Consider the following 22,036-nt stretch of genomic DNA (forward strand, 5'->3'; position numbering starts at 1 on the left):
TGGGAATTATGAGTGTACACATCGTACTGTGATTAAAACAATGAAATGGCACATTAGGAAGAAGCTGAACTGGAATCTGGGCGACTCCAACAGTTAGAGACGGGAAAGGGTATGAGCCTGAAAGAAGCGGCGAGTGAGACAGGCAGATGCTGACATGTAATACCACTGTGTAATCTTTAAGGACATAAGGGATCTAAGCACTGTTGGTTAACAGAGGCTGAGATGACAAAGGACAAGCAGACATCAAATGCCACATCATCCCCAAATCAGCAAGAACCTAGTTAAGTACCTACAACTCAGTTCTAGTCACTAGAACAGCCAGGGGTCAGAGGAAAATAATCGCAACAAGAAAAAAACCAAGATGTAAGAAATAGGCAAAAGACCCATTTTCTCCCCCTGCAACAACATTAGTAAATAAATTAAAGAAAAAAAACAGAGATGAGGAAATTTCTAAGTAGATCTAAGAAAAGAAATTAACCCAATACAATTATTGAACCTGATTTCATTCAACTCAGAGAGAAATGTGAAAGAACTAATCAGGGTTGAGAGGTAAGAGAGACTTAAGCACTGGGTATTTGATGTCATGAAAGCACTGTGGTTAGCCAGCTGGGGAAATGGGTCAGAGTAGAGTTCTACCTCACATGCACACAGCCATGGGGTTTTCAATCCCCATCACCACAAAGCACAACATTTTTAAGTAAGGTTACAATGTCATTATGTATGTTTTTGTTTTAAAAAAAAATCATTTTTAAAGATTTAACAGAAAAAACAGTAGAGTGAACAAGAAATAGGAAAGGTATAAAGAAATAGGCCATGTAGAGGTAGAGGTATAGGGAGATCAAGAAATCATTTTCTTTCCTTTCATATTACACACACAGAGAGAGACACATACACACACACATACACACACACACACACACACACACACGAAATTTGTTGTATTCTGTTTAGACAGGGTATAATCAACTGCCTCCTCAAATAAAGGAGGTCCAGGAATTGAATCCTAGTGAAAAGGCAGGATTCACCAGTGATAGAAGAGTGACTTTTGGAGACGCCCTGGTTTATGGCAACACAATTGGAATGAGTTCAATAGGAGGCAGTGCACCAGAAGTAATTCTAATGAGAAAATTATAAATGGGCAGGCAGCTATAGTTTCATAGTTAAGAGAAGCTCTTCATTTCATAAAAAACCAAGAGCTTTTTACCCATGGACAGACACTTAGGTAGTGGGAGGAATGTTCAACCCAGGAGAGCAGAAGGCCAAAATCGAATGTTGACTAGGTGGGAAGAACAGGGATATAGCATACATGGAGGGATGGCCTTAGATGTAGGGCTCAAAATACAAGAAGACACAGAAGTAAGGTGACAGATTTGCTATCAGGAAGAGAATTATGCCTATGTTCTCAGAAGAATACAAGAGAGCAAGGCATAAGGCATATCAAGCTGTAAGGAAGGGAAAGCTAAGCTGTAAAATAATCACCAAAGAAACATTTGAAATCTGTAAGGGCAAATGACAAATTAGAAAAACTAACCAACATATTTTATGTAATTTTTAAGCCATATTTGGTGCTGTAGTACAGGAATGTCTAGGGTCAAGATTTGGTTTAATTGTGGTCAAGATTCTTGTTATTTAAGAATGATGGAGGGCTGGAGAGATGGCTCAGAGTTTAAGAACATTGGCTATTCTTCCAGAGGTCCTGAGTTCAATTCCCAGCAACCACATGGTGGCTCACAACAATCTATAATTCGATCTGGTGTCCTCTTCTGGCATGTAGGCAGAACACTGTATATATAATAAATAAATAAATCTTTTTTTAAAAAAAAGGGGGGGGATAGGGGAGAGCAAGGAAAGAAGTTGAGGAATAATCAGGGGCTGGAGAGATGCCTCAGAGGTTAAGAGCACTGGCTGTTCTTACAGAAGATCCAGGTTCTGGTCCCAGTACTCATATGGTGGCTTACAACTGTCTGTGTGTGAATCTAAGTCCAGGATTCCCAATGCCTCTCTTCTGGCCTCTTTGAGCACTGCATGCATTACACACAGAAACATGCAGGCAAAACACATTTCCACTTAAAATTTTAATAATCTTTAAAAAGTAAAATAATCAAAGTAAAAACTGCAGAGTATAAGAGGAGTTCTTGGGTCTCCTGACAACTTGAAAGCCTGGTCAGAATGGCAAAGGAGAAGGCATTCATAGAGGTAGAAGGTGATGGTCAAAAAATACGATGCTTACGACTGAGAATTAAAGGTAGTTGGTTATTGGTAATGTCAAGACAAGAGTGAAGAAAATAATCTTTGAAAGAGACATGGTTACTGGCGTAGAAATGACTAAAAATTTAAGGAAGAGAGACAGATAACCAGTCATCTAAAGTCTCCAGTAAAAAAGGTGGCTTACAGATGAGCACAGGTAGGGCGCGGTTAATCCAGAGGCAGGTTATTCACAGGCATGGAGCCCATAGAAGTGGCTGAAAATAAGTCAACAGGAATGGTAGGAGCTTGTACCTCCTGTCAGCCCTGTGATATACAGGATGTAGAAGGGAAAAGGTATCACTTAATAAGGGATGCAAAGGAGGCCCTGGCTGAGGGGAGGTCCTAATGTAGGGTACACCCACATGGAACTATGTCACCCAAACCACAGGCCCGAGGTGAACACCTATACTGTAAGGGTAATTCACTGCCACTGCCAGAGATCATATACTAGTATACACACAAATAATGACTCAGTTTTTCTTTAAGCTACTTTCAAAAATAAAATTTTTGGTATTTAATTTACCTTCTTGCTGTAATTGAGCCAAGAATAGTGCGAGGTATGTATCTGATATTAATTCTGGACCCGTCAGCAGAGAATTCAAGTTAAACCACTAGAAAAAAAAGATACCAATATCGAAGTTAATGAACATTATATGCAAAAATAATTTCTCATGTTAAACATATAACAGACCAAAATTTAGTAAGACGGTCTAAATAACAAATATATCAAACTAAGATTTTTCTGAAGTACTGAATACTGTGATTAGAAAAAAATGCTGTACACCTGCCACTATTAAATGCCTTTTCAAAAACAATTTTTTTAACAACAAATTAAGGCATAAACTTGAACTCCTTCTAAAAGGACAAAAGCTGATAGTACCTTAAAATGCCTTTATTGACAGCTATAACTACATGGTTTCAAAATATCAGGTCAACACACCTACTCATGTCACACTGGCATAGGAAAAAATGATAGCTACACACTTTTTCATTTGGTCAAAAGACTCCGATTTTTGAAACGTAGACATTCTGGGAAGGGATTTATAATCACCCTTTAACAAGACCTCTAAGCTACTACTGCATGTGATTAACAGCATTAAGTCATAACCGCAGAGGTGCCCTTACTTAAACAGAAAAATACAAAAAGGTTCCAAAGTCATGCTCAATTCCATGCAAAACTAACGACTCTTCCTGGACTTTGATACAAGCCAGAGTACTTCTTCCAATTATTTCTTTCTTTACACAGAGACCAGAAGCTATCCTCAGAGCTTACAGATCCACCAAGCCTCTGCCTTCTGAGTGCTGGAATTACAGGTGTATGCCATCACACCCAGCTAAAAATCTGTTCCTAAGAACATAAATGAGAACCAAGGACCAATATACCAATACTAGCCATCTTCTGTAAATGTCAAAGATAAAATAGTCCAAAATGTAAAAAATCCAAAAAAGAGCTCAAAATTTAAAAAGCTCAAAACAATGTTTTCCTACAAATCACTACAAAGTTGCTTATGAGTTTTAAATTTCTAGGCCTTAAAAATCCAGGGTTGCTTTATTCAGAAAAACAACACTAGGTCCAAATTTTCTAAATAAACCCTCAACATCTGGGAGGGAGGAGGGCAGAGAAGTCAAATGAAACTGACCTGGCTCTTGACAGAGGTGATTCCTGTCCCAATTCATCTCTGGGCTACTATACACATCTCCTTACCTGCTCTTCACGACCTCACAGAGAACATAAATATTGCTTTTTCCTTAGTTTTTAGAGAAGATTGAACCTAGGACCCTGTGCTTATTTTAAGCACATGTCCTGCCAATGATCTACAGCACTCAGCAATCACTGAAGATTGCTTCCAGATGGCCCAGTTAAAAGCTAACAGCACAGTTTACTTAAAATAAATAAATACATACACACATACATAATACACACACACACACACACACACACACACACACACACACACACACACACGCACACAGTGTCCTTTCCTTTTAAATACTTAATTTTATGTGTATGTATGTTGCACACCATGTGTGTGCTTGGTGCCCACAGAAGGAAGAAGAGGCATTGGTTTCTATGATCCTGGAATTACAGTCCATTGTGAGGCACCATGTGGGTGCTAGGAACCAAACCCAGATCCTCTGCAAGAGCAGTAAGGTCATACCCACTGAGCCCTATCTCCAGGTTCAATGTATTGTTTCTTTTCTTTTTGCATTTAAGGTAATTTATTTATTCTGGGATTTTTAAATTTTATTTATTTTTATTTTATGTGCACTGGTGTTTTGCCTGCATATATTGTCTGTGTGAAGGTTTCAGATCTTGGAGTTACAGACAGTGGTGAACTGCCATGTGGGTGCTGGGAATTGAACCCAGCAGTCAGTGCTCTGCTGAGCCATCTCTCCAGCCCCTTCTTCTTGGATTTAAGACAGGGTCTCACTATGTAGCTTTGGCTGGCCTAAAACTCAGAGATCTCCCTGTCTCTGCTGGGAGTAAAGGTGTGCACCACCACACTTAGCATTTTGGCCTTTTATTTAAAAACAAAAAACAGCTTTATTGAGGCATAACTGACATGAAATAAACTGCTGTCCCTCTCCTGTCTCTTTTGTCGTCCAGGCTGGCCTCAAGGTCTTCCTAGGTCAGTCTCCTAAGTGTTGAGTCATAGGTATGGACCACTCTACTTGGATAAACTACACATACATCTATTAGAACCTGTCTTTTTTTTTTTTTTTACAATTAGTCATTTAAAAAATATTTATTAAACCATCAACATGACCAGGACACTGAACACATTCAGAGTCCAGTCTCTTGTCCCCTCTGGCCTTTCTCTCGTGTTCCCTCTCTCCATCCCCAGCCCTACACAAGCACTGGTCAGCCTACTTTCTGTCACTGTGTCTACTACTCATTGCTGAGATTCATCCACGCTGCTTGTGTATTAACAGTTTATTCCCTTTGACTGTCTGAGCTTGTTTTTAATAACCTTATCCAAGTTTAACATTCTAATAAGAAGACCTTTACATGACTGCTTCTTTCAAAAGCATGGGCAATGGTGATTTTATGCAGATGTATGTACTACAGAACAATGGAACTGCCTGAATAACCCTGTCTGACCAATGCCAACTGCTAAATGTTTTGCTTATTCCTGACATTCCAGACTTTGTTACAGTACTGTGCTAAACACAAATCGTCACACAAAAACATACTTAATAGTAACCACATATGCATTGTTTTAAATATAGAATTTTTATTATGATATAACTTGTATGGTTTTTATTTTAAAAATCTGAAGAGAAACTGACTATCTTCTCTTAAGATAGCCAATTTTTATCTGCTGAATTGAGTCCAGGGTCAGGTAGAATGCATGGGATCCTGGGCTTCATTCTAAAGACACCAATTGTTTGCATTTTATTTTTAAATGGAGTATATAGTGTGATAAAAAGGACAAGAAAGGAGAAGAAATATTACCTGTTTTCCTAATTTTCTAACTGTAAACCAATGTTCTTTATAATTGCATATAAAGGATCTTTCATTTCTAGAAGAGATAAAATATATACTGTTAATACTGTTAAGTGGGATATTATGATATATACTAGCAAGTACTATAAAATTTCTATCAGTTATGATATAGTTACACTTAAGTGTTACTGATTTTAAAAAATAAAAATTGCGTAACTCTATGCATTTTCCATAGGAGCTTAGTAATATTATGCCCCACAGCCTCCACACCTCAGGTCAGTGCCACCACTGACACTCGAGGGTACCAAAAATGTGACACAGTGACATAGTGAAGTCCAAGGGCATCAAATGCAGTATCAAAGCAAAAACATTCATGATGAATTTGTCCTCATTCAGAAACTATAGCTTTAAAAATCAAGTTTAAATAAAGAAATGTAGGAAAAAATCTTACATAGGATCAATTCTGAGCCTCTGGTACTCTGGACTGTTGAATAGGATTAGTTCTAAACCCCAAACTTTCAAGGCACTGCTTATAACCTGTCAAAAGAAAAACAGCAACTTTTCATGAGCTAAACCTTCAAGTAGCACAGCTACATTGTGTAAGCAACTGTGCTCAAATATAAACTTTGAGGATATTGTTTTTAAAAAGTATATCCCCATGATACCCCACTAAATTCATAAATAATATATACATGTGAATTTAATTTCATTGTTATTTTTTAAAAATTTATTTTTTATTATTTTTATTTAAGTGTATTAGTGTGTCTGTGTGAGTAGAGATCACTGTACAAGTGCCTGTAGAGGCCAGAGGACAGTATCAAGTCCCTGTATACTGGAGTTACAGGCAGTTGTAAGCAGCCTAATGTGGGTGCTGGGAACTGAACTGGTCCTCTGAAATACCATTAAGCATTCTTAAATGTGAACCCATCTCTACAGCCCCCACAAATCCATTTTAAAAGAGTGCTTTCCATACTAGGTTTCTGAGAAATGTCAGAAAATCACACAATTCATAGATAAAACTGTCTCAAGAATCCAGAAGCACATTCCATCTGTGTGTACTATTTGTAAAACTAGTCCACTACATACACTGACTGTAAAACTAGTCACTACACACACTCACTGTAAAACTAGTCCACTAAACGCACTCACTGTAAAACTAGTCCACTACATACACTGACTGTAAAACTAGTCTACTACATACACTCACTTGCAATGGCAGTGACCAAAAGCATACAATATAAAGTAAGTTCTCCCTAGGGATTGGAAGAAAGGTTTGAGGGCTGGAGAGATGACTAAGTGGTCAATGGTGCATACTCCTCTTATAGGACCAAAGTTCAGTTCCCAGCACCCATGTCAGAGGGCTCACAAGCACCTGTAATTTCAGCTCCAGGACTCCAATGCCCTCTTCTGGCCTCTGCAGACAGAAGCACTCATGTGCACATACCCACACACAGATAGAGACATATACAAATAATTTTTAAAATAAAAGTAAATCTTTAAAAAGGTTTGATATACTTTAGACTTCTGCAGTCATGAACAAAAAGTCAAACCTGATTATTGCAAACTGAGAAAACATTCTACCTGTCCTCCCAGGTGGGCAACAAAGAAACAAGCACACTGCGTAGTAACAGAGCAAACACAAGTGCCACACACACAGGAGACGGCGGGGCTGTGCCAACTCTGAGCTCGGCTCTCAGCTCAGGGCCAGTGGTCCTTATAATGTCACAGTGAAGCACTGGGGGGAAGTGCTAGAAAAGGGGGACTCAAGGAGGGTGGAGCAGAAGGAATTAATAAAGAAAAACACCTGCAGAAATAGATCTCTCAAAAGAGATTCTGAAAGAACTTGGACAACTCTCACATTGTTAGAATGTGTCCATAGAGAAAAGAACCCCACAAGCACATGAATTAAGTTAGGCATGGTTGCCCACAATTGCAGTCCCAGCACCTGGGAGACCAAAGTAGGACTTTGGGAAGTTCAAGACCAGGCTAGGCTACAAAGCAACACCCTGTCTATAGAAGCAAAATAAACAAACACACATAAATAACCGCAGGGCTGGAGGTTTTCTCTAGGACAGAAATATCTTAAATATCACCCCCAGCACCATAAAGAATAAACCACCACAGAATTAAAATGGAGCCTAATGGGACTTGGCTCCATGGTAGAGTCTGAGCATCTGTGAGGCCTTGGAGACAATCCCAACCCCACCCTCCAAAAGGGCTACAAATTACCACACAGATCAGAAGCCAGAGAAGTACTACAGGAACCCAATCCTGTAGGATGACTCAAATGGAAGGCTGCAAGCCACTGTGATTCTCAGATGTACCACAGATAATTAATCTGAAGCACTGTAATTTATTAGAATTAAAGCTATTAGCATCTACATGCAAATGAAGTCATCTCTTTCAGAAAGCAATTTTTAAAGGCCCTGTTCTAAACTGAGTATGGTAGCACACACCTATAATTCCAGTCTGGAGACACAGATGGGAAGATGTACATAAGTCCCGGACCAGCCAGGACTATATAGTGAGACCCTGCCTGTCCCAAGCAAGTGAGCGACCAAAGCCCTGTTCTAAGGTTTACAGTCCTAATGTTCATCTCTCTATGTGTAGCACTCTGGAGCGCAGTCTTCTGTAGACACAGTTCACCCAGGGAACTACTGAAGGCTCCATCGTTACATAAAAAGCTGTGCCAGGCTGTGCCACATCAACCACAAACTTAGAATAAGCACAACAGCACTAAAAAGAGGCAGCACTTCGCACACACCCCAGACTACTTACTTGAATAGAGAAAAAGCCGCTGTCGTCCATATTTCCAGAAGGCTGCTGTTCAATTTTCATGGGCAGTTGTGGGCAGAGAGGGATGAGAAAAGGATTAAAACTGTCATTAGTGTATACATTGATAAGAACCCGCTGCACAGTCCCATTTACCAAGTGAAGAACAGAGTTATAATTAACAAGTCAGACTCCTGTGGGGAGAATGGCTCATCCTCCTTTAAAGAGCACCCGTACTTTAAAAATAGCCCGGGCTTTGCTAGCGTGAAGTCAGTACCTGTAAAAATGTGCGATAGTCCTCACTGGTAACGCCTCCTTCTGCCATCCTCATCCTTTCTTCTTCATCCAGCTGGTGTGCAATCGAGGATAGCTCCACAGGGCTAAAATACTCCCCTTGCAATAGATTATTCAGGCAATGCTGAGCACAAAGTGAGCCTTCTTGCTAGTGTTTCCAAAAGAATAAATTTAAATGTGATTTATTAAGTGGATCTGTAGAGTATCTTCTAAAAAATGTAATTACTAACTTTGTAATACAGTCAAAACAAACTTTATAATCCTTAGGCAAACCTATTTTACAGGCATATGCATTTTCACTTGTCCACATTTATTTTACAGCTATTTCACTATAGGAACAAAAATGAAGAATGATTTACAGTACAACTTCAACTACCCAATCTCATAGAAGCCTAAAAATCACCTTATTAAAACATTTAGCCTTGTGAGTTTTTCAGTACCTACAAGAATTCATCTTTGGAGATTTCATGGCAAATTACTACTGCAAAAAGGGAAGGTTATCCCCTAGAACATTCATTCTTCTAGCAAGTTAGTCAGTATTTAACATTAAAAGCCTGTCCTTTCAAACTCCAGACCTGGTGTAAGTGAGAACAATTCTGTCTCAGGCTAAATAAGACCCAGCTCTAGAGCTGAGGCTTCCATTGGCCAACTTTGCAGACTCATTCCATGTGGTATGTAAAAAGGAGAACTGTCCCAAGCTGACCGCAGTCCACGTTCATGAGTGGACAAGTTAGCAAGAGGAACTGCAGCCAAGTTCAGCTCCCTAAGGAGTCCTCAGCATCCTCTCATGGAGGTGGGTACAACATCCCACGAGCCTGGTTAGCTGGCTTTCCTATACAGCTGGCACCCAACCCGAACTCCAAATCCAGTCTGCCCGGCACCTAGTGGCCTTCTTGTCACTCTCCTGGTCTAAGAGTGTTGCTTTCCTAAGCTATAGGTAAAGAAGGGGGACTCGGGAGTGGATGAGTCCGGTGGACACAGACCCAAAATCTGCCTTTCTTGGGGGCAAAGGCAGATGGGAGAAAACTTTCTCTGTTAACTCTGACCCACTAAGGGGCCAATAAGGCCTACTGATCTCAACCTGCCAGGCATCATGCCTCCTGGTCTGAGCTATGTTACACGGCAGATGATGACTCCAAAGAGCACCTTACAAGAGGCATTTCCCCCTGATGAATCAATGTTATAGAAACAAAATGTAATTGCTGAAGTAGATACAGTATACATGTCTGTTATGGAATAAGAAGGCAGAGTTCAGAGAGCTGAGTCTGACACAGAGCTAAAGCAAGCTTATGTTCACAGTCTGCTAAGAAATGTTGTCCAGGCTGAACTAGAGCTAGAGTTAAGTATTCTGTCACATGGTGACAGAATTCTTTGTCTCTGCCTCTTTTTCCTTCTACTGTTTATCTACTGCTAGGAGCAACTTCCACTGAATACTGCCTAGTATGAAGCAGAGATGTACAGATGTTCACCTTATATCCTAGTGGAAATGCAAGCATTTCACAAGATAGTCAAGAGGCTAAGAACATACAAAAAGATCTCAACTTCATCAATCACCAGGGAAATGTATATCAAAACCACAGCAGAGCAGGAGGTGGCTCAGCAGGTAAAGGTGCCTGCTGTCAATCCCCAGATACTACTGTAGAGGGAGAGAATGACTCCTGAGTACTTGACCTCTTGACCTCCACCTGCACACATGGCCATGTGCACGCCAGCACTCACATGCATGCCACATACATACAAACAATAAAAAATTATTTTAAAATATTACTTATTGATTGATTGATTGGCTGGAGGAGATGCAGAAGACAACTTACAGGATTCAAATGTCTCCTTTCACAATGTGGGTCCCAAGGATCAAACTCAGGCTATAAGGCTTGGCAGTAAGTACCTTTACTTGCTAACCTATCTTTTCAGGCCCTAAAGATGTTTTTGTTGTTGTTTCTAAGACAAGATCTCACTTTGTGATCTAGCCTTGGCTGGCCTGGAACTCACTATGTAAACCAGGCTGGCCTCAAACTCATAGAAATCAGTGGTGGAACACACCTTTAACCCCAGCACTCAGGAGGCAGAGCCAGGCGGATCTCTGTGAGTTCGAGGCCATCCTGGTCTACAGAGTAAGATCCAAGATAGGCACCAAAACTACATGGAGAAACCCTGTCTTGAAAAAAAAAAAGAAGAAGAAGAAGAAAAAATGTTTGCCTCTGACTCCAAGTGCTAAGATCAAAGATGTGCACTGATGTGGATTATGCTCATTGTTATAATAAAGCTGATTGGCTGAGGGCTGGGGAGGAACAGATTGAGCATGAGAGCCAGAATTCTGGGAAGAGGAAGGGCGGAGTCAGCAGATGCCAGCCAGCTGCTGAGGAAGCAAGACTATAGAAAATGAGGTAACAAGCCACAAACCATGTGGCAAAGCATAGATAAGAAATATGGGTTAGTTTAAATGCAAGAGCTAACTAGTAATAAGCCTGAACCATTGGCCAAACATTTATAATTAATATAAGCCTCTGAGTGATTATTTGGAAATGGCTGCAGAATGGGGCAAGACAGAGAAACTACTCTGGTTACAGTGCACCACCACTACCTAGCTAAAAAAAAAATTATTTTTATAAAAGAAAATTCACAATGTGTACTACTATCCAGTCTCCAGGACAGCTATTACAACAGAGAGGTTTAGAATGACAGACAACAGCTGTTACAGGAGCCTAGTGAAACCACTCTGCAACCACCTTCATCTCTACCACAGTTTACCATCTGTGTGCTCTGTGGTTACACACATACACTGCAAATGTGCTCACCAAAGCACTACTTGTAGGCTTCCAAACTGGAAAGCATTCAAAGACAGTTTAGATCACAGAACTATATTTACAAAAGAACAGTGTATAAGACTAAAAGTAAATTAAATTCAAGTAACTGGAACAATATGGATGAATCTCTCAAATACTTTTAAAAAATAAAAAGCACACAACACTCAAAAGAGTAGACATCAGAGCTAAGGGTGTAGCTAGTGTGTGTAAGGCCCTGGGTTCAATCCCCGCTACCACCACCAAACAAACAAAGACAGCAAAAGTACAGGGTGGGGCAAGTAAGAGGTGCCTAGTGTCCTAAGTTCCAACCATAGAACAGACTTAAAAGTGGAAGAGAACATTCCACTGATCTCTCTACACAGAGGTATGTGTGTCCATTCATCAACATATCATGCAGAAACACATGATAATAATAACAAATTAAAAGAGCTTACAAATAGGCAGAATTAATCTCTTAATCTATAATGGTAGAATTTCCTGGCAGAAGTAAGCACTGGAAGGGCTAGTTCCTGGAGGAGAGGCCTGAGGGGACTTAGCAGGTGTAGGGAAATAGTCTGTGACTTCATCTAAGAATAGCTTCTACGTGTGCTTCCTTGACTTGTGTGTTCTTATGTATGACATACTTAATTTAAAACATTCAGACAAGGCCAGGCTGTGGTGGTGCACAACTTTAATCCCAGCAGTCAGGAGGCAGAGATAGGTGTAGCTCCATGAGTTCCTGGCCTGTCACCTACATAGTGAGACCTCATCTCAAAAAGGAAAGAAAAGAATCAAGAAACATCTAACATGGCAACCAGACACTCCATTTGGGAAAGCAGCTGTGATGCAATTTTCAGCCCTATTGCTAGGCAATATGCTTCAGTGTGGGGTTCTTAAACTACGGTCACCATATTTTTTAAAGATATTTTTATTTTTATGTGTATAGGTGTTTTGCCTGCATGTATATCTGCACCATGTACATGCCTGGTATTCACAGAGGCCAGAAAAAGGGGTTGGGTCTTCTGAGACTAGAGTTGCAGAGGGCTAAGTCATCATCATATGGGTGCTGGGAAGCCTGGGTCCTCTGAAGCAGCCTGCGCTCGTAATCACTGAGTCATCTAGCCCCTGGTCGCCATAGTAACATCCAAAATTTTGATAAAAAAAATTCTTGCTATTAAAGATTGGGGTTTTGGAGGCTGGAGAAATGGTTGTGGGTTCGGTTCCTAGCATCTATAGGAGAACTCACAGCCAGCTGTAATTCCAGTCCCAAGGGATCTGATGCCCTCTGGTCTCCTCAGTCACTGTCTGCACATGGTACACTCTGATCCATGTAGGCACTCATACACATAAAATAAAAATAATGAAGTCTTAAAAAACAAAAGTTTGTGTCTCATTATGCCCAGTTTATTGGTATTGGGGATAGATTAAACTCAGGCCTGAGCTACATTCCCAGTCCCTAAAAAACTAGCTTTTTATTATGAAAAAATAAGCACTTAAAATCAAACCTTGACCAAGTAAAATGGTACTGCTACTGGAAATATGTTCTATAGTTCTAATATAATTAATGGAAGGAAAAAAACAAATTGTTCAACTCAATTTAAAAATCTCATTGACACACACTGATCAAATTCTACATGAACCAAAAAAGTTATTTATCTATACCTCTGATCATGCATTTTTCTGTCTTATTGCCACTGCCCAAGTTAGCCTGTTTCCTCTTTCTAATCGGGGTTTTACCCAAGTGGGGAGCTGGCAAGATAGCTCGATGTTTGCTTGCTGTGATCATGAAGACCCACACAGTGGGAGGAGATGATCAACTCCCACCAAATTGCCTCTGACCTCCACATGTACAGTGTCATGCATGGAGCACCACAATACATACAATGTAATAAAATGTAATAAAACACTTACAAGTATTTCACCCAAGTAGAAGAGAAACTCACTTTGCTACTAAAATTCTATGATTTTGAGTCCATATTTTACTGTGTTGGGCCCAGACGATAAACACACTACACTTCCACTTCTACCAAGATAGTATATAAAATCACAAAAGGGAACTGCAACCAAGTCACCCCCCGGGTTTTGGGGTCCAACCTGAAACTAGGTAAAACCCCAGTGACAGTATTAACTATAATAGAAAACAGATACAACCCTAATTGTGCGCTCTAAAATAGACCAATAGTGGACTGGTCTCCCTGGGTGGGTAAGGTCTGTGTGACTTAGAGCTCAAATCACAGCCACAAAGCTTACTGTCGCCACCTCTTTACTGCTTAGTGTTTTCCTAGTCCTTCTTTTTTCCTTTATGCTGGAGATTTGTCCCTTGCCCATATTAAGTAAGTATTCTACCACTGAACTACACCCCCAGATCTCTTCTGCCCCTTATTTAGTATGGGGTTCATCAAACACAAGACCTGAGTACTGCAGCAGTTACCATTTCTGCAACACTGACTTCTGGACAGCTTCTTAGCATGTGTGACTTTGAGGCAGCTAATTTGTCATTAACTACAGAGGCAAAAAAAGAAAACCACAGAGGTAATAACTCCAGAAATCCTACAAGCAGCAAGTGGCAGGGCTGGAGTTCACACCCAGGCAGAGGCTCTGTGCTGTTACCATCTCCTCAAATCGAATATTTGGAATCAGGCTTTCCCTAAACCCCACATATCCTGAATGTCACTAAGAGCTGGCAATCACAAAAGGGCACGACGGATGTGACAAGGTCAATGCTCAGCCTCTATTCCATCTTTTTGTGCTTTGCACTCCCAGTTCACATTACACTGGAAGTACAGGTACTGACTGCACCGACCGTAGCCAGTGACGGAGGCACCAGAATAAGAGCAACAACAAAACATCACATCCAAGAAAGCAGCTGGTATTGGTAATTTACTATTAAAGTTGGGAGATGGTAAACTCTGTAGCTCATGGGCCCAAGTTCAATCTTCCTCAATAGCTAAAAAACTATATTTTACACAAAAAAATTCAGAGTCTGAGGAATATATGAGGAACATAAATGAGACTTTGTGACAGACATATGGCCTGAAAAGGCTTAAAATATGTAGAGGCTAGGCATGGTGGTGTGTGACTTGAATCCCAACACTTGAGAGGGAGAGGCAGCCAGGTCTTTGTGAGTTCAAAACCAGCCTGGTCTACAAAGCAAGTTCCAGGCCAGCCAGGGCTACAATAGTGGGACCCTGTCTTTTTAAAAAAAAAAAAAAAAAAAATCACAGAAGAGTTGTATCCTTTAAATAAATAGAACCACACACCTTTTAAAGCAGCGGTTATCAACCTTCCTAATGCTGCACACCCTTAATACATTTCCTCCCCCAACCACACAATTTCACTACTTCATAACTGTAATTTGCTGTTATGAATCATAATGTTAATATCTGATATACAGATGGTCTTAGGTGACCCCTATGAAAGCATCATTGGACCCCCAAAGGGTGCAATCCACAGGTTGAGAATCACCGTTTTAGATGTTCAAGGAACTCTCACTCCCACCCATATATGCCAGGAATTCTGGCGATTCTAGTCTGAGCATAATGAATAGCTGAGATATAGGCACATACCATGTGCTTAACTCCATTCATTCACACAGTATCTCCAACTGGAGATCTACCAATGGACAACTGCTTTTATTTATTTATTTTTTGTTTTTGAGACAGGATCTCTCTACCTAGCTAGCCCTGACTGTCCTGGAACTCATTATGTAAACTGGCTGGCCTTGAACTCACAGAGATCTGCCTGCTTCTACCTCCCAAGTGCTAGGATTAAAGGCCTGTATCATCACCATGCCTGGCTTACAACTGTTTTTATATTCCAACTTAATAATAAGTACTCAAAGGGGTAAGTTTAAAATTAATTCCTAGAGAAGTAGTTGAAGTCTTCTCTAGATCATTCTCTGATTAAAGGCAGGTATGGAAGGGAAAAAATTCTCTGGAAAATAGCATTTATGCTCAAATATTCCCAAAATGGCCTTTTATACGATTAATAACCTATAGTTACAGATGCATTGAAATATATTATGACTTTACTAAATGTTCATTTGCTATGGATATTTAAGTTGATGATAAAAGCAAAGTACTCTTCAGGAAGGGTGAGATGCCTCGGTCAGTAAGGTATTTGTGCTACAAGCCCCAGAACCCTCATTTAAAAAGCCAAGCATGGTGGTACCCATTTGTAACTACAGTGCTGGGGAAGTGGAAATGGGCAGATACCTGGGGCTAGCCACTTTGGCAAGTTCCAACCCAGTGAGGAACACCACCAAGGTGGTCCTCCTGACTCTATATGCACACACACACGTGCACCCCCACCCATCTGTTCGAATGTACACACACACACACACACACACACACACACACACACACACAGAGTAAATAAGCAAGGTTTATGTGTGTATATGTGTGCGCACATGTGCATATTTGTATATGTGTTCCTGTGTACATGTATGCACGAAGATCCTAAGGTACTGGGGATACAGACACACACTGCTCTGTCTGGCTTTAAATGGGTGCTGGGGATCTGAACTCAGGTTTTCATGCTTACACAGCAAGCGCTTTACCAGCTGAGGCATCTCCCCAGCCTGAGTAAGTTTGTGTTAGGCTAGCACTTTGGAAATAATGGTTCAGTAGTAACCTTCCCTGAATCTGCTCAAATGAGGATCAATCAATATTGTAAAGAAGACTGTGGGGGCTGGAGAGATGGTTCAACAGTTACGAGCACTGGCTGATCTTCCAGAGGACCCAAGTTCAATTCCTAAAACCCACGTGGCTGCTCACAACCCTCTGCAACTCCAGTTCCGGGGGATCTTCTGCCTTCAGTGGGTACCAAGAACACACAGTGCATAGACACACACAAAGGCAAAACACCCACATAAAAAAATTTTAATGCATTAAGTGCCCTAGAAATGACTCAGTGTGTAAACGGGTTTGCCATAAGCCCGAGTTAGACTCCTGGAACTCACACAAAGTTGCAAGGAGAGAATCGACTTTGTAAAGTTGTCCTGACCTCCACACAGGCACACACATGCATCATACACACATGACAGTAATACAATGTTTTTTAAAAGAATGCATGGTAGGAGTCTCATGAAGCAGTGTATGAAGTGTTTAAAGTCTACCACATTTCAAATGGGTTCTATGCCAAAGCCTTTGGAAAATTAACTACAAATGTATGGGGGGGAGGTGCTAGGAGTCATGGCACATGGCTGTAATCCCACCGCTCAGGAGGCAGACAAGAGGATGGGGAGGATGGGGAGTCAGGAGCAAGCTTGGGCTACAAGAGATCTTGTCGCAGACTAACTTGTTCCAGTTCCAAGACTCAGAAATGTCTTCTCAAGAGCACTTCATTTAACAATTTCTTGGATTTACATCACTTTTGTTTTTCCTTTGTGGTGCATGAACTTTAAATGCCTTGAATAAATGCTGATTTACAAGTACTCAACAAAACAAAGACCCTTTGCTCCTACTAAACAATAGCCCCAACTAGCAATCCTCTCCAAATCTAAAACGATTATGAAACATAGTATCATATGCCAAAGTTGTCTGAGGAACACCCAAATGACTTAATAATTATATGCGAGCAAAGACCAGTTTCTCAAGATGTCACAACAATACTTTTAAGCGTAGCCATTTAGGATTTAGGGTGAGGAAGAGACTAGCTGGATCACACAGCAGAAAGATTCTAATCTATTCCATAATACCTAAAAACAAAGCTGGTCTCCTAGTCCGGAAAGACCGGCTAGCACACCAAACCCAAACATCCCGTAATAAAAACTCTTATGACGACTTCCCTCAGGGACTCCGGGGTTTCCTACTTTACTTCCTAAGTGTCAGGCCCTTCAATGGGAGAGCCACGGTAACATCTGCAGAAGGACGTGGGATAGATCATCAAGATCTAAATGCATGGGCCATTCCATTGTAGAACTGAGTTGAAGAGAAAGTTGATTCTGCCATAGGATAGGTCAGGGAGCATGGGTGGAGTTGGCAAGGGTCCACCAGGTGTGGAGAGGGAGACTCGCTAGACTAGACCCTAGGAGAGGAGACAGAAGAAACCCGAAAAGGCGTGGCAAGTGAAAAGGAACGCCCGCGCTAACCCCCCGGGTGAAGCCCCCGAAGTGCCCGATGAGCCCTGGTTATCTGCCCGGTCCTCTTTGGCGAGGTCGCCGGGAGCGCATGAAGGAGGCTCCCTGAGCCGAGCCACTTCGGGAGGAGGCAGGAAGCGCCCCTCACCCAGCCAGGTCGGGATGGGGGAGATCGGGCCCCGCCCTGAGTCCCCTGAGGCGACGAGTCTGCTCCCCACGCCCGCCGCCGAGCCCCGGTCGGCTCCCCACCGAACGCCCACACTCACTTTCTCGTGGAAGATGGACTCCATGTTTATTTGTCTGGAGCCAACGGCCCCGGCGCGGAGCAGCCCCCTCCAGCAGCTCCGCCCCCGGTCCCACCCCTCCACCCCGGCCCGACCCGCTCTGCCCACGTGCCTCCCGCCAACCAATCACTACGGCGGGCGCACGTCACGCGGCGTGCGGAGCCAGGGAGCGCGGGGCACGTGACCTGGGAGGTGGGTCCTCCCGGCGCCAGTTCTCCCCCGGCGTGCGCGGTGCTGCGGCGCCACCTGCCGTGCGGAGGAGCTTCTCCTCCCTCCGCTCTTTGCTAGACAATCTTGTGATTCTAGGGTTCTAGATGAGGATCCTCGTGGCCAGGTTTTCTGTCTTTTTTTTTTTTTCTTTTCCATCTTCTTTGGTACTTTCTTCTTAACTGCATGTAATTAATACCTCCTCTCCCACTGAAAACCTCTTTCAAGAAAAGGTATTCTCTCAACACCTAGTACTTGTGTGAAAAAGACTATAGCTAATATTTAGTTAGGTCTGACTTAGAGCCCATTTCTAAGTGCAGTTTAGTACGGCATCTTTTGATGTGTGTGTCTGTTGTAATATTATACAAATGAGGAAATGGAGGCACGAAGAAATTAGGAACAGTACAGTGTCCGGGGTAGTTCTGCCTGTTGGAATGAGTATCAGTCAGGTCACGGGTAAGTGCACTATCTAGCTCTAAAGGAGGAAGCATGGGTGGGGAAGTGAAAAGTCCAACAAAATGTTGGGAGGAGCGCGCGCGCGCGCTGGCAACGGCGTCAGGGACGACGACGGGGGTGGGGTGGGGTGGCAGGTGGCTTGCTGATGAAGATTAAACGTTGGATGGGCGCAGATCTTGCACCGTGAAACCATTTTAGGTTCCTTAAAGTCAACAAGGAAACTCAGTATGAAGGCTCATTCTTAGCATCCTTGCACCTGAAGGTAGAGGAAGAAGTATACTGAGTTGGAGGATAGCTGGGATATGCCAGCCTATAGCCCAGGTTACATAGGGTGACCCTCCCCCCCCCCCAGAAAAAAGAGGCGACAAGCAGTTATAGATTTTTAAAACTAGAGATATAGGGTCAAATTAGCACTTTAAAGGACCAATGGGAAACAGAATACTTGAAGGCATTTGGGGAGAAATGAAGAGATGATGGTGGTCATGACTCTGGTAGTAATTTGAGGGATGGAGAGAGATCATTTAGAACCTTAGGAAGCAGACTCAGAAGAATCTAGTGGGAAAGGGAGGTGTTGTTAAGACTTCTGGATTTCCACTGTAGGCACCGCCTATAGTAGGAGTAATACTCCTATCAGAAACACTAAGCAGAACGAGCAAGGTCTTGGGAAGAAGGGACAAAGGTTTAATTTGGGGAAGAATGAATTTAAGTGTCTGCGCGGCATACAGGTGCTTTTCTTGAGTAGTAGACATCAGGCCTGGAGTTTAGAAACCAGTTAGAAGCTGGTTTGAGCTGTGGGGTGGAGTTGGTTGCTATTTAAAAGGGATGGAGAGGTGGCTCCGTGGTTAAGGGCACTTGCTTCTCTTGTAGAGCAGCTGGGGTTGATTCTCAGCATGCACCTGGAGGCTCACAACAGTTGGTAACTTCAGATCCAAGGGATCCATTGCTGCTTTAGGCACCAGGGATGCACTGTGAGGCATATACACGCATGCAGGCAAACACGCATACACATGAAGTATAAGTATATAAGAAAAAAATTAAAACACAGGTAACTAGTGGGGCATGGTGGCTCACGCCTTTAGTCCCAGCACTCAAGCGGCAGAGGCGGGTGGATCTACATTGAGTTTGAAGCCAGCCTGGTCTACAAAGCAAGTTCCAAAACAGCCAGGGCTACACAAAGAAGCCCTGTCTCATCGTAGAGAAAAGGAAGAGATTGAAAAGAGGATCTAGAGCTAAGCCCTGAAGGTAGAGAGCAGGAGGCGGGAAGAGTACAAATAATGAAATGGAAGGTCCAGGAGAGAATGCTTCAAGGACCACTCAGTGTTAGATGCTGCCAGGAAGTTCAGAGGCATGAAGACTTACAAGAGACTGCTTAGTTTTGTTTCTGTTAAGATCATCTTTGTGAGTACAAGTTCAAGAAAAGCAGGGAAGTGAGAGGTGAGGAAATGGAGACTACCAGTGAAGACCAGATCAAGGGAAGTGCCATATTATTTGTTGAACAGTCTGTGTGCAATTTCCTCTTGAGATAAAACAGATAAAGCTGTCCATATTGGAGGGAAGCTCTTTACGGTGCAGTATACTATATTCTAAGGGAGGAGAAATATTCCATCTTGCAAGGAAGCTAGTGAGGAAAGAGATATTCTAAGGACAGGGAACACATTCCCTTACAGAGGGGCATTGTAAGCTCAGTAAGTCCCTGAAACTGATTGAATTCGCGAGGCTTCTTCCTCCCAAGCATATATAAGCAGTAAGGACTACCAAGAGACACTCTCAGACAGGCAGAGTTGCCTAGAAGAGGCTCACACCAACTGTACTGCCTGGAAGAAGCAGAGACCAGCTAAGCTGCCTGGAAGGGACACTCCAACCTGTCGAGCTTCCTGGGAGTTGTGAAGTGCTGTTGATGTCCCCAGCTTTCGTGAGCTGTCATCATGCTGGAGTTGTCTTTGAGTCATCTCTGCTCCTGTAAGTAATCTCAATAAAACTCATTGGTTCACCAAGTTGGACTCTGGCGGAATCCTTCCTTTGGCCTGTCATCAGTTCTGAGATGTTTGTTCACAGCTCCCCAGGAACAGAGTCACACGACACAAGCCTAGCCTATGTGCTGAAGGAGTGTGGCTTCACCAGGAAAAGAGCCTGAGGAGAAAAATGCAAACCATGTTTTCTAGGATTTTCTTAAAGATACAATTGTTCAAGTGAATAAATGAAGCTGGGCTGCTATCAATACCTGCAACTGGATAAATCGCCAGAGATTTACTGCTCAGTTGTGGAGGCTGTGAGTTCCACAATGAAGGCTAGAGCAGACCAAATGTCTTAAGTTTTATTTTGTTCATTGATGGTGTCTTTTGTTTGTCCTGGTGTGGCAGAGGAGCAGAAGGGACAAACAAGCTCCCTTTGGCCTCTGAAGGGCTGGAGAGATGGCTCCGTGGTTAAGAACACTTGCTTCTCTTGGTTAAATTGGCGCTGTTGGACTCTGTTTCTTCGGGAGCAGCTTAGTCAAATCAGTGTTAGTGGGTTCTGTCTCAGGGAGCAGTTGTTCCCAGTTGGTGTAGGGTGTGCTTATGGTTTCAGTGGTTGTTAGGTTCGTAGGAGTTAGTTTTTTTGTTTGGTTTTTGTTTTGGGTGTTTTTGGTTTTTTTTTTTTTTTTTTTGGTGGGGGAGCAGGGAAAGGTAGCTGTCTGGTCGCTGGGACTCCGATGGGTAGAGCCTAGGGGCTAGAGACCTGATCTGCTGGTCTGGAGATGGGAGCTTACCTGTTCTCAGTCGGTGAAGTGTATACTTACGATTCTGGTGATCTGGTTCGGTGGCTGGGCGGTGCCTTCTTTTGTGTTCTCAGGCCACATTTTGCTCATTCGTCAACTCCTCAGCTGATCTTGTTTCCTCAGACTTCAAACTGTAGGATTCTGAATCCTCTCCCGAATGAATTTCAGCTGAGCAGTGTAGTCTCACCAACACCAAGCTGTTGGGTTTCGCAGGATCAGCAGCTGGGCCCTGGGTTGGCCTCAGACAGTGTTCAGATCCATTCTGGTCTCGTCCCACGGAGACGGCTCCTTCCCCGGGTGTTGGGATTAAAGGCGCCCCTGTTCCAAGCTCTTGATTAAGAGCTTGTTTTCACTAACTCCTCAGCGGGTAATAGCTCAGTTTCTGGTCTTTATTACAACTGCGTCTCGGCCGCCGCCACTCCACCTGCCTGCCTGTGCGGCCACCCCACTTGCTTCTCTTATAGAGGAAAGCTCTGCTGTCATGGCCAGGACACAGCCAAAGCCACTCCTCGTGATACTAATTCATTTTTCAACATGTGAACTTCGGAGGTGACAGGATTTGGTGATAGCATCAAGAGCTGGAGCCTCATTTGTGATTCTCTTTGCCCCTCACTCCAGTCTTCACGTACTGTGCATCTCCCACCCCCTCCCCTTGTTTATGTTGTCACTGTGTAGTTCAAACTTCTTGATCTCGTGTGTAGTCCAGTC

The 22,036-nt window shown here is 42.6% G+C and overlaps 1 protein-coding gene across 14 annotated transcripts in view; it reads right to left on the reverse strand.

Moving 5' to 3' along the window:
* Atxn3 (ataxin 3) overlaps positions 1 to 18,004 on the reverse strand; it is a 36,259-nt gene extending 18,255 nt beyond the window's left edge. For 9 of the 14 annotated variants that reach the window (XR_009382729.1, XR_009382728.1, XR_009382726.1 and 6 more), the window contains exons 1-6: positions 17,893 to 18,004; positions 8,745 to 8,909; positions 8,474 to 8,518; positions 6,147 to 6,232; positions 5,705 to 5,771; positions 2,771 to 2,858 (exon numbers count right to left, since the gene is read on the reverse strand). Coding sequence is in view for 9 of the 14 variants with exons in the window: in XM_059278976.1 (XP_059134959.1) it covers positions 2,771 to 2,858; positions 5,705 to 5,771; positions 6,147 to 6,232; positions 8,474 to 8,518; positions 8,745 to 8,909; positions 17,893 to 17,916 (475 nt within the window). In the remaining 5 variants the exon portion in view is untranslated. Of the gene's footprint in view, positions 1 to 2,770; positions 2,859 to 5,704; positions 5,772 to 6,146; positions 6,233 to 8,473; positions 8,519 to 8,744; positions 8,910 to 12,793; positions 12,885 to 17,892 lie in introns of all 14 variants that reach the window. The other 5 variants (XM_059278984.1, XM_059278980.1, XM_059278979.1 and 2 more) reach the window with 4 other exon arrangements.
* Between the last annotated feature and the right edge of the window lie 4,032 nt (positions 18,005 to 22,036).

This window comes from Peromyscus eremicus, chromosome 14, assembly GCF_949786415.1.
Source record: "Peromyscus eremicus chromosome 14, PerEre_H2_v1, whole genome shotgun sequence".
Classification (NCBI taxonomy): Eukaryota; Metazoa; Chordata; class Mammalia; order Rodentia; family Cricetidae; genus Peromyscus; species Peromyscus eremicus.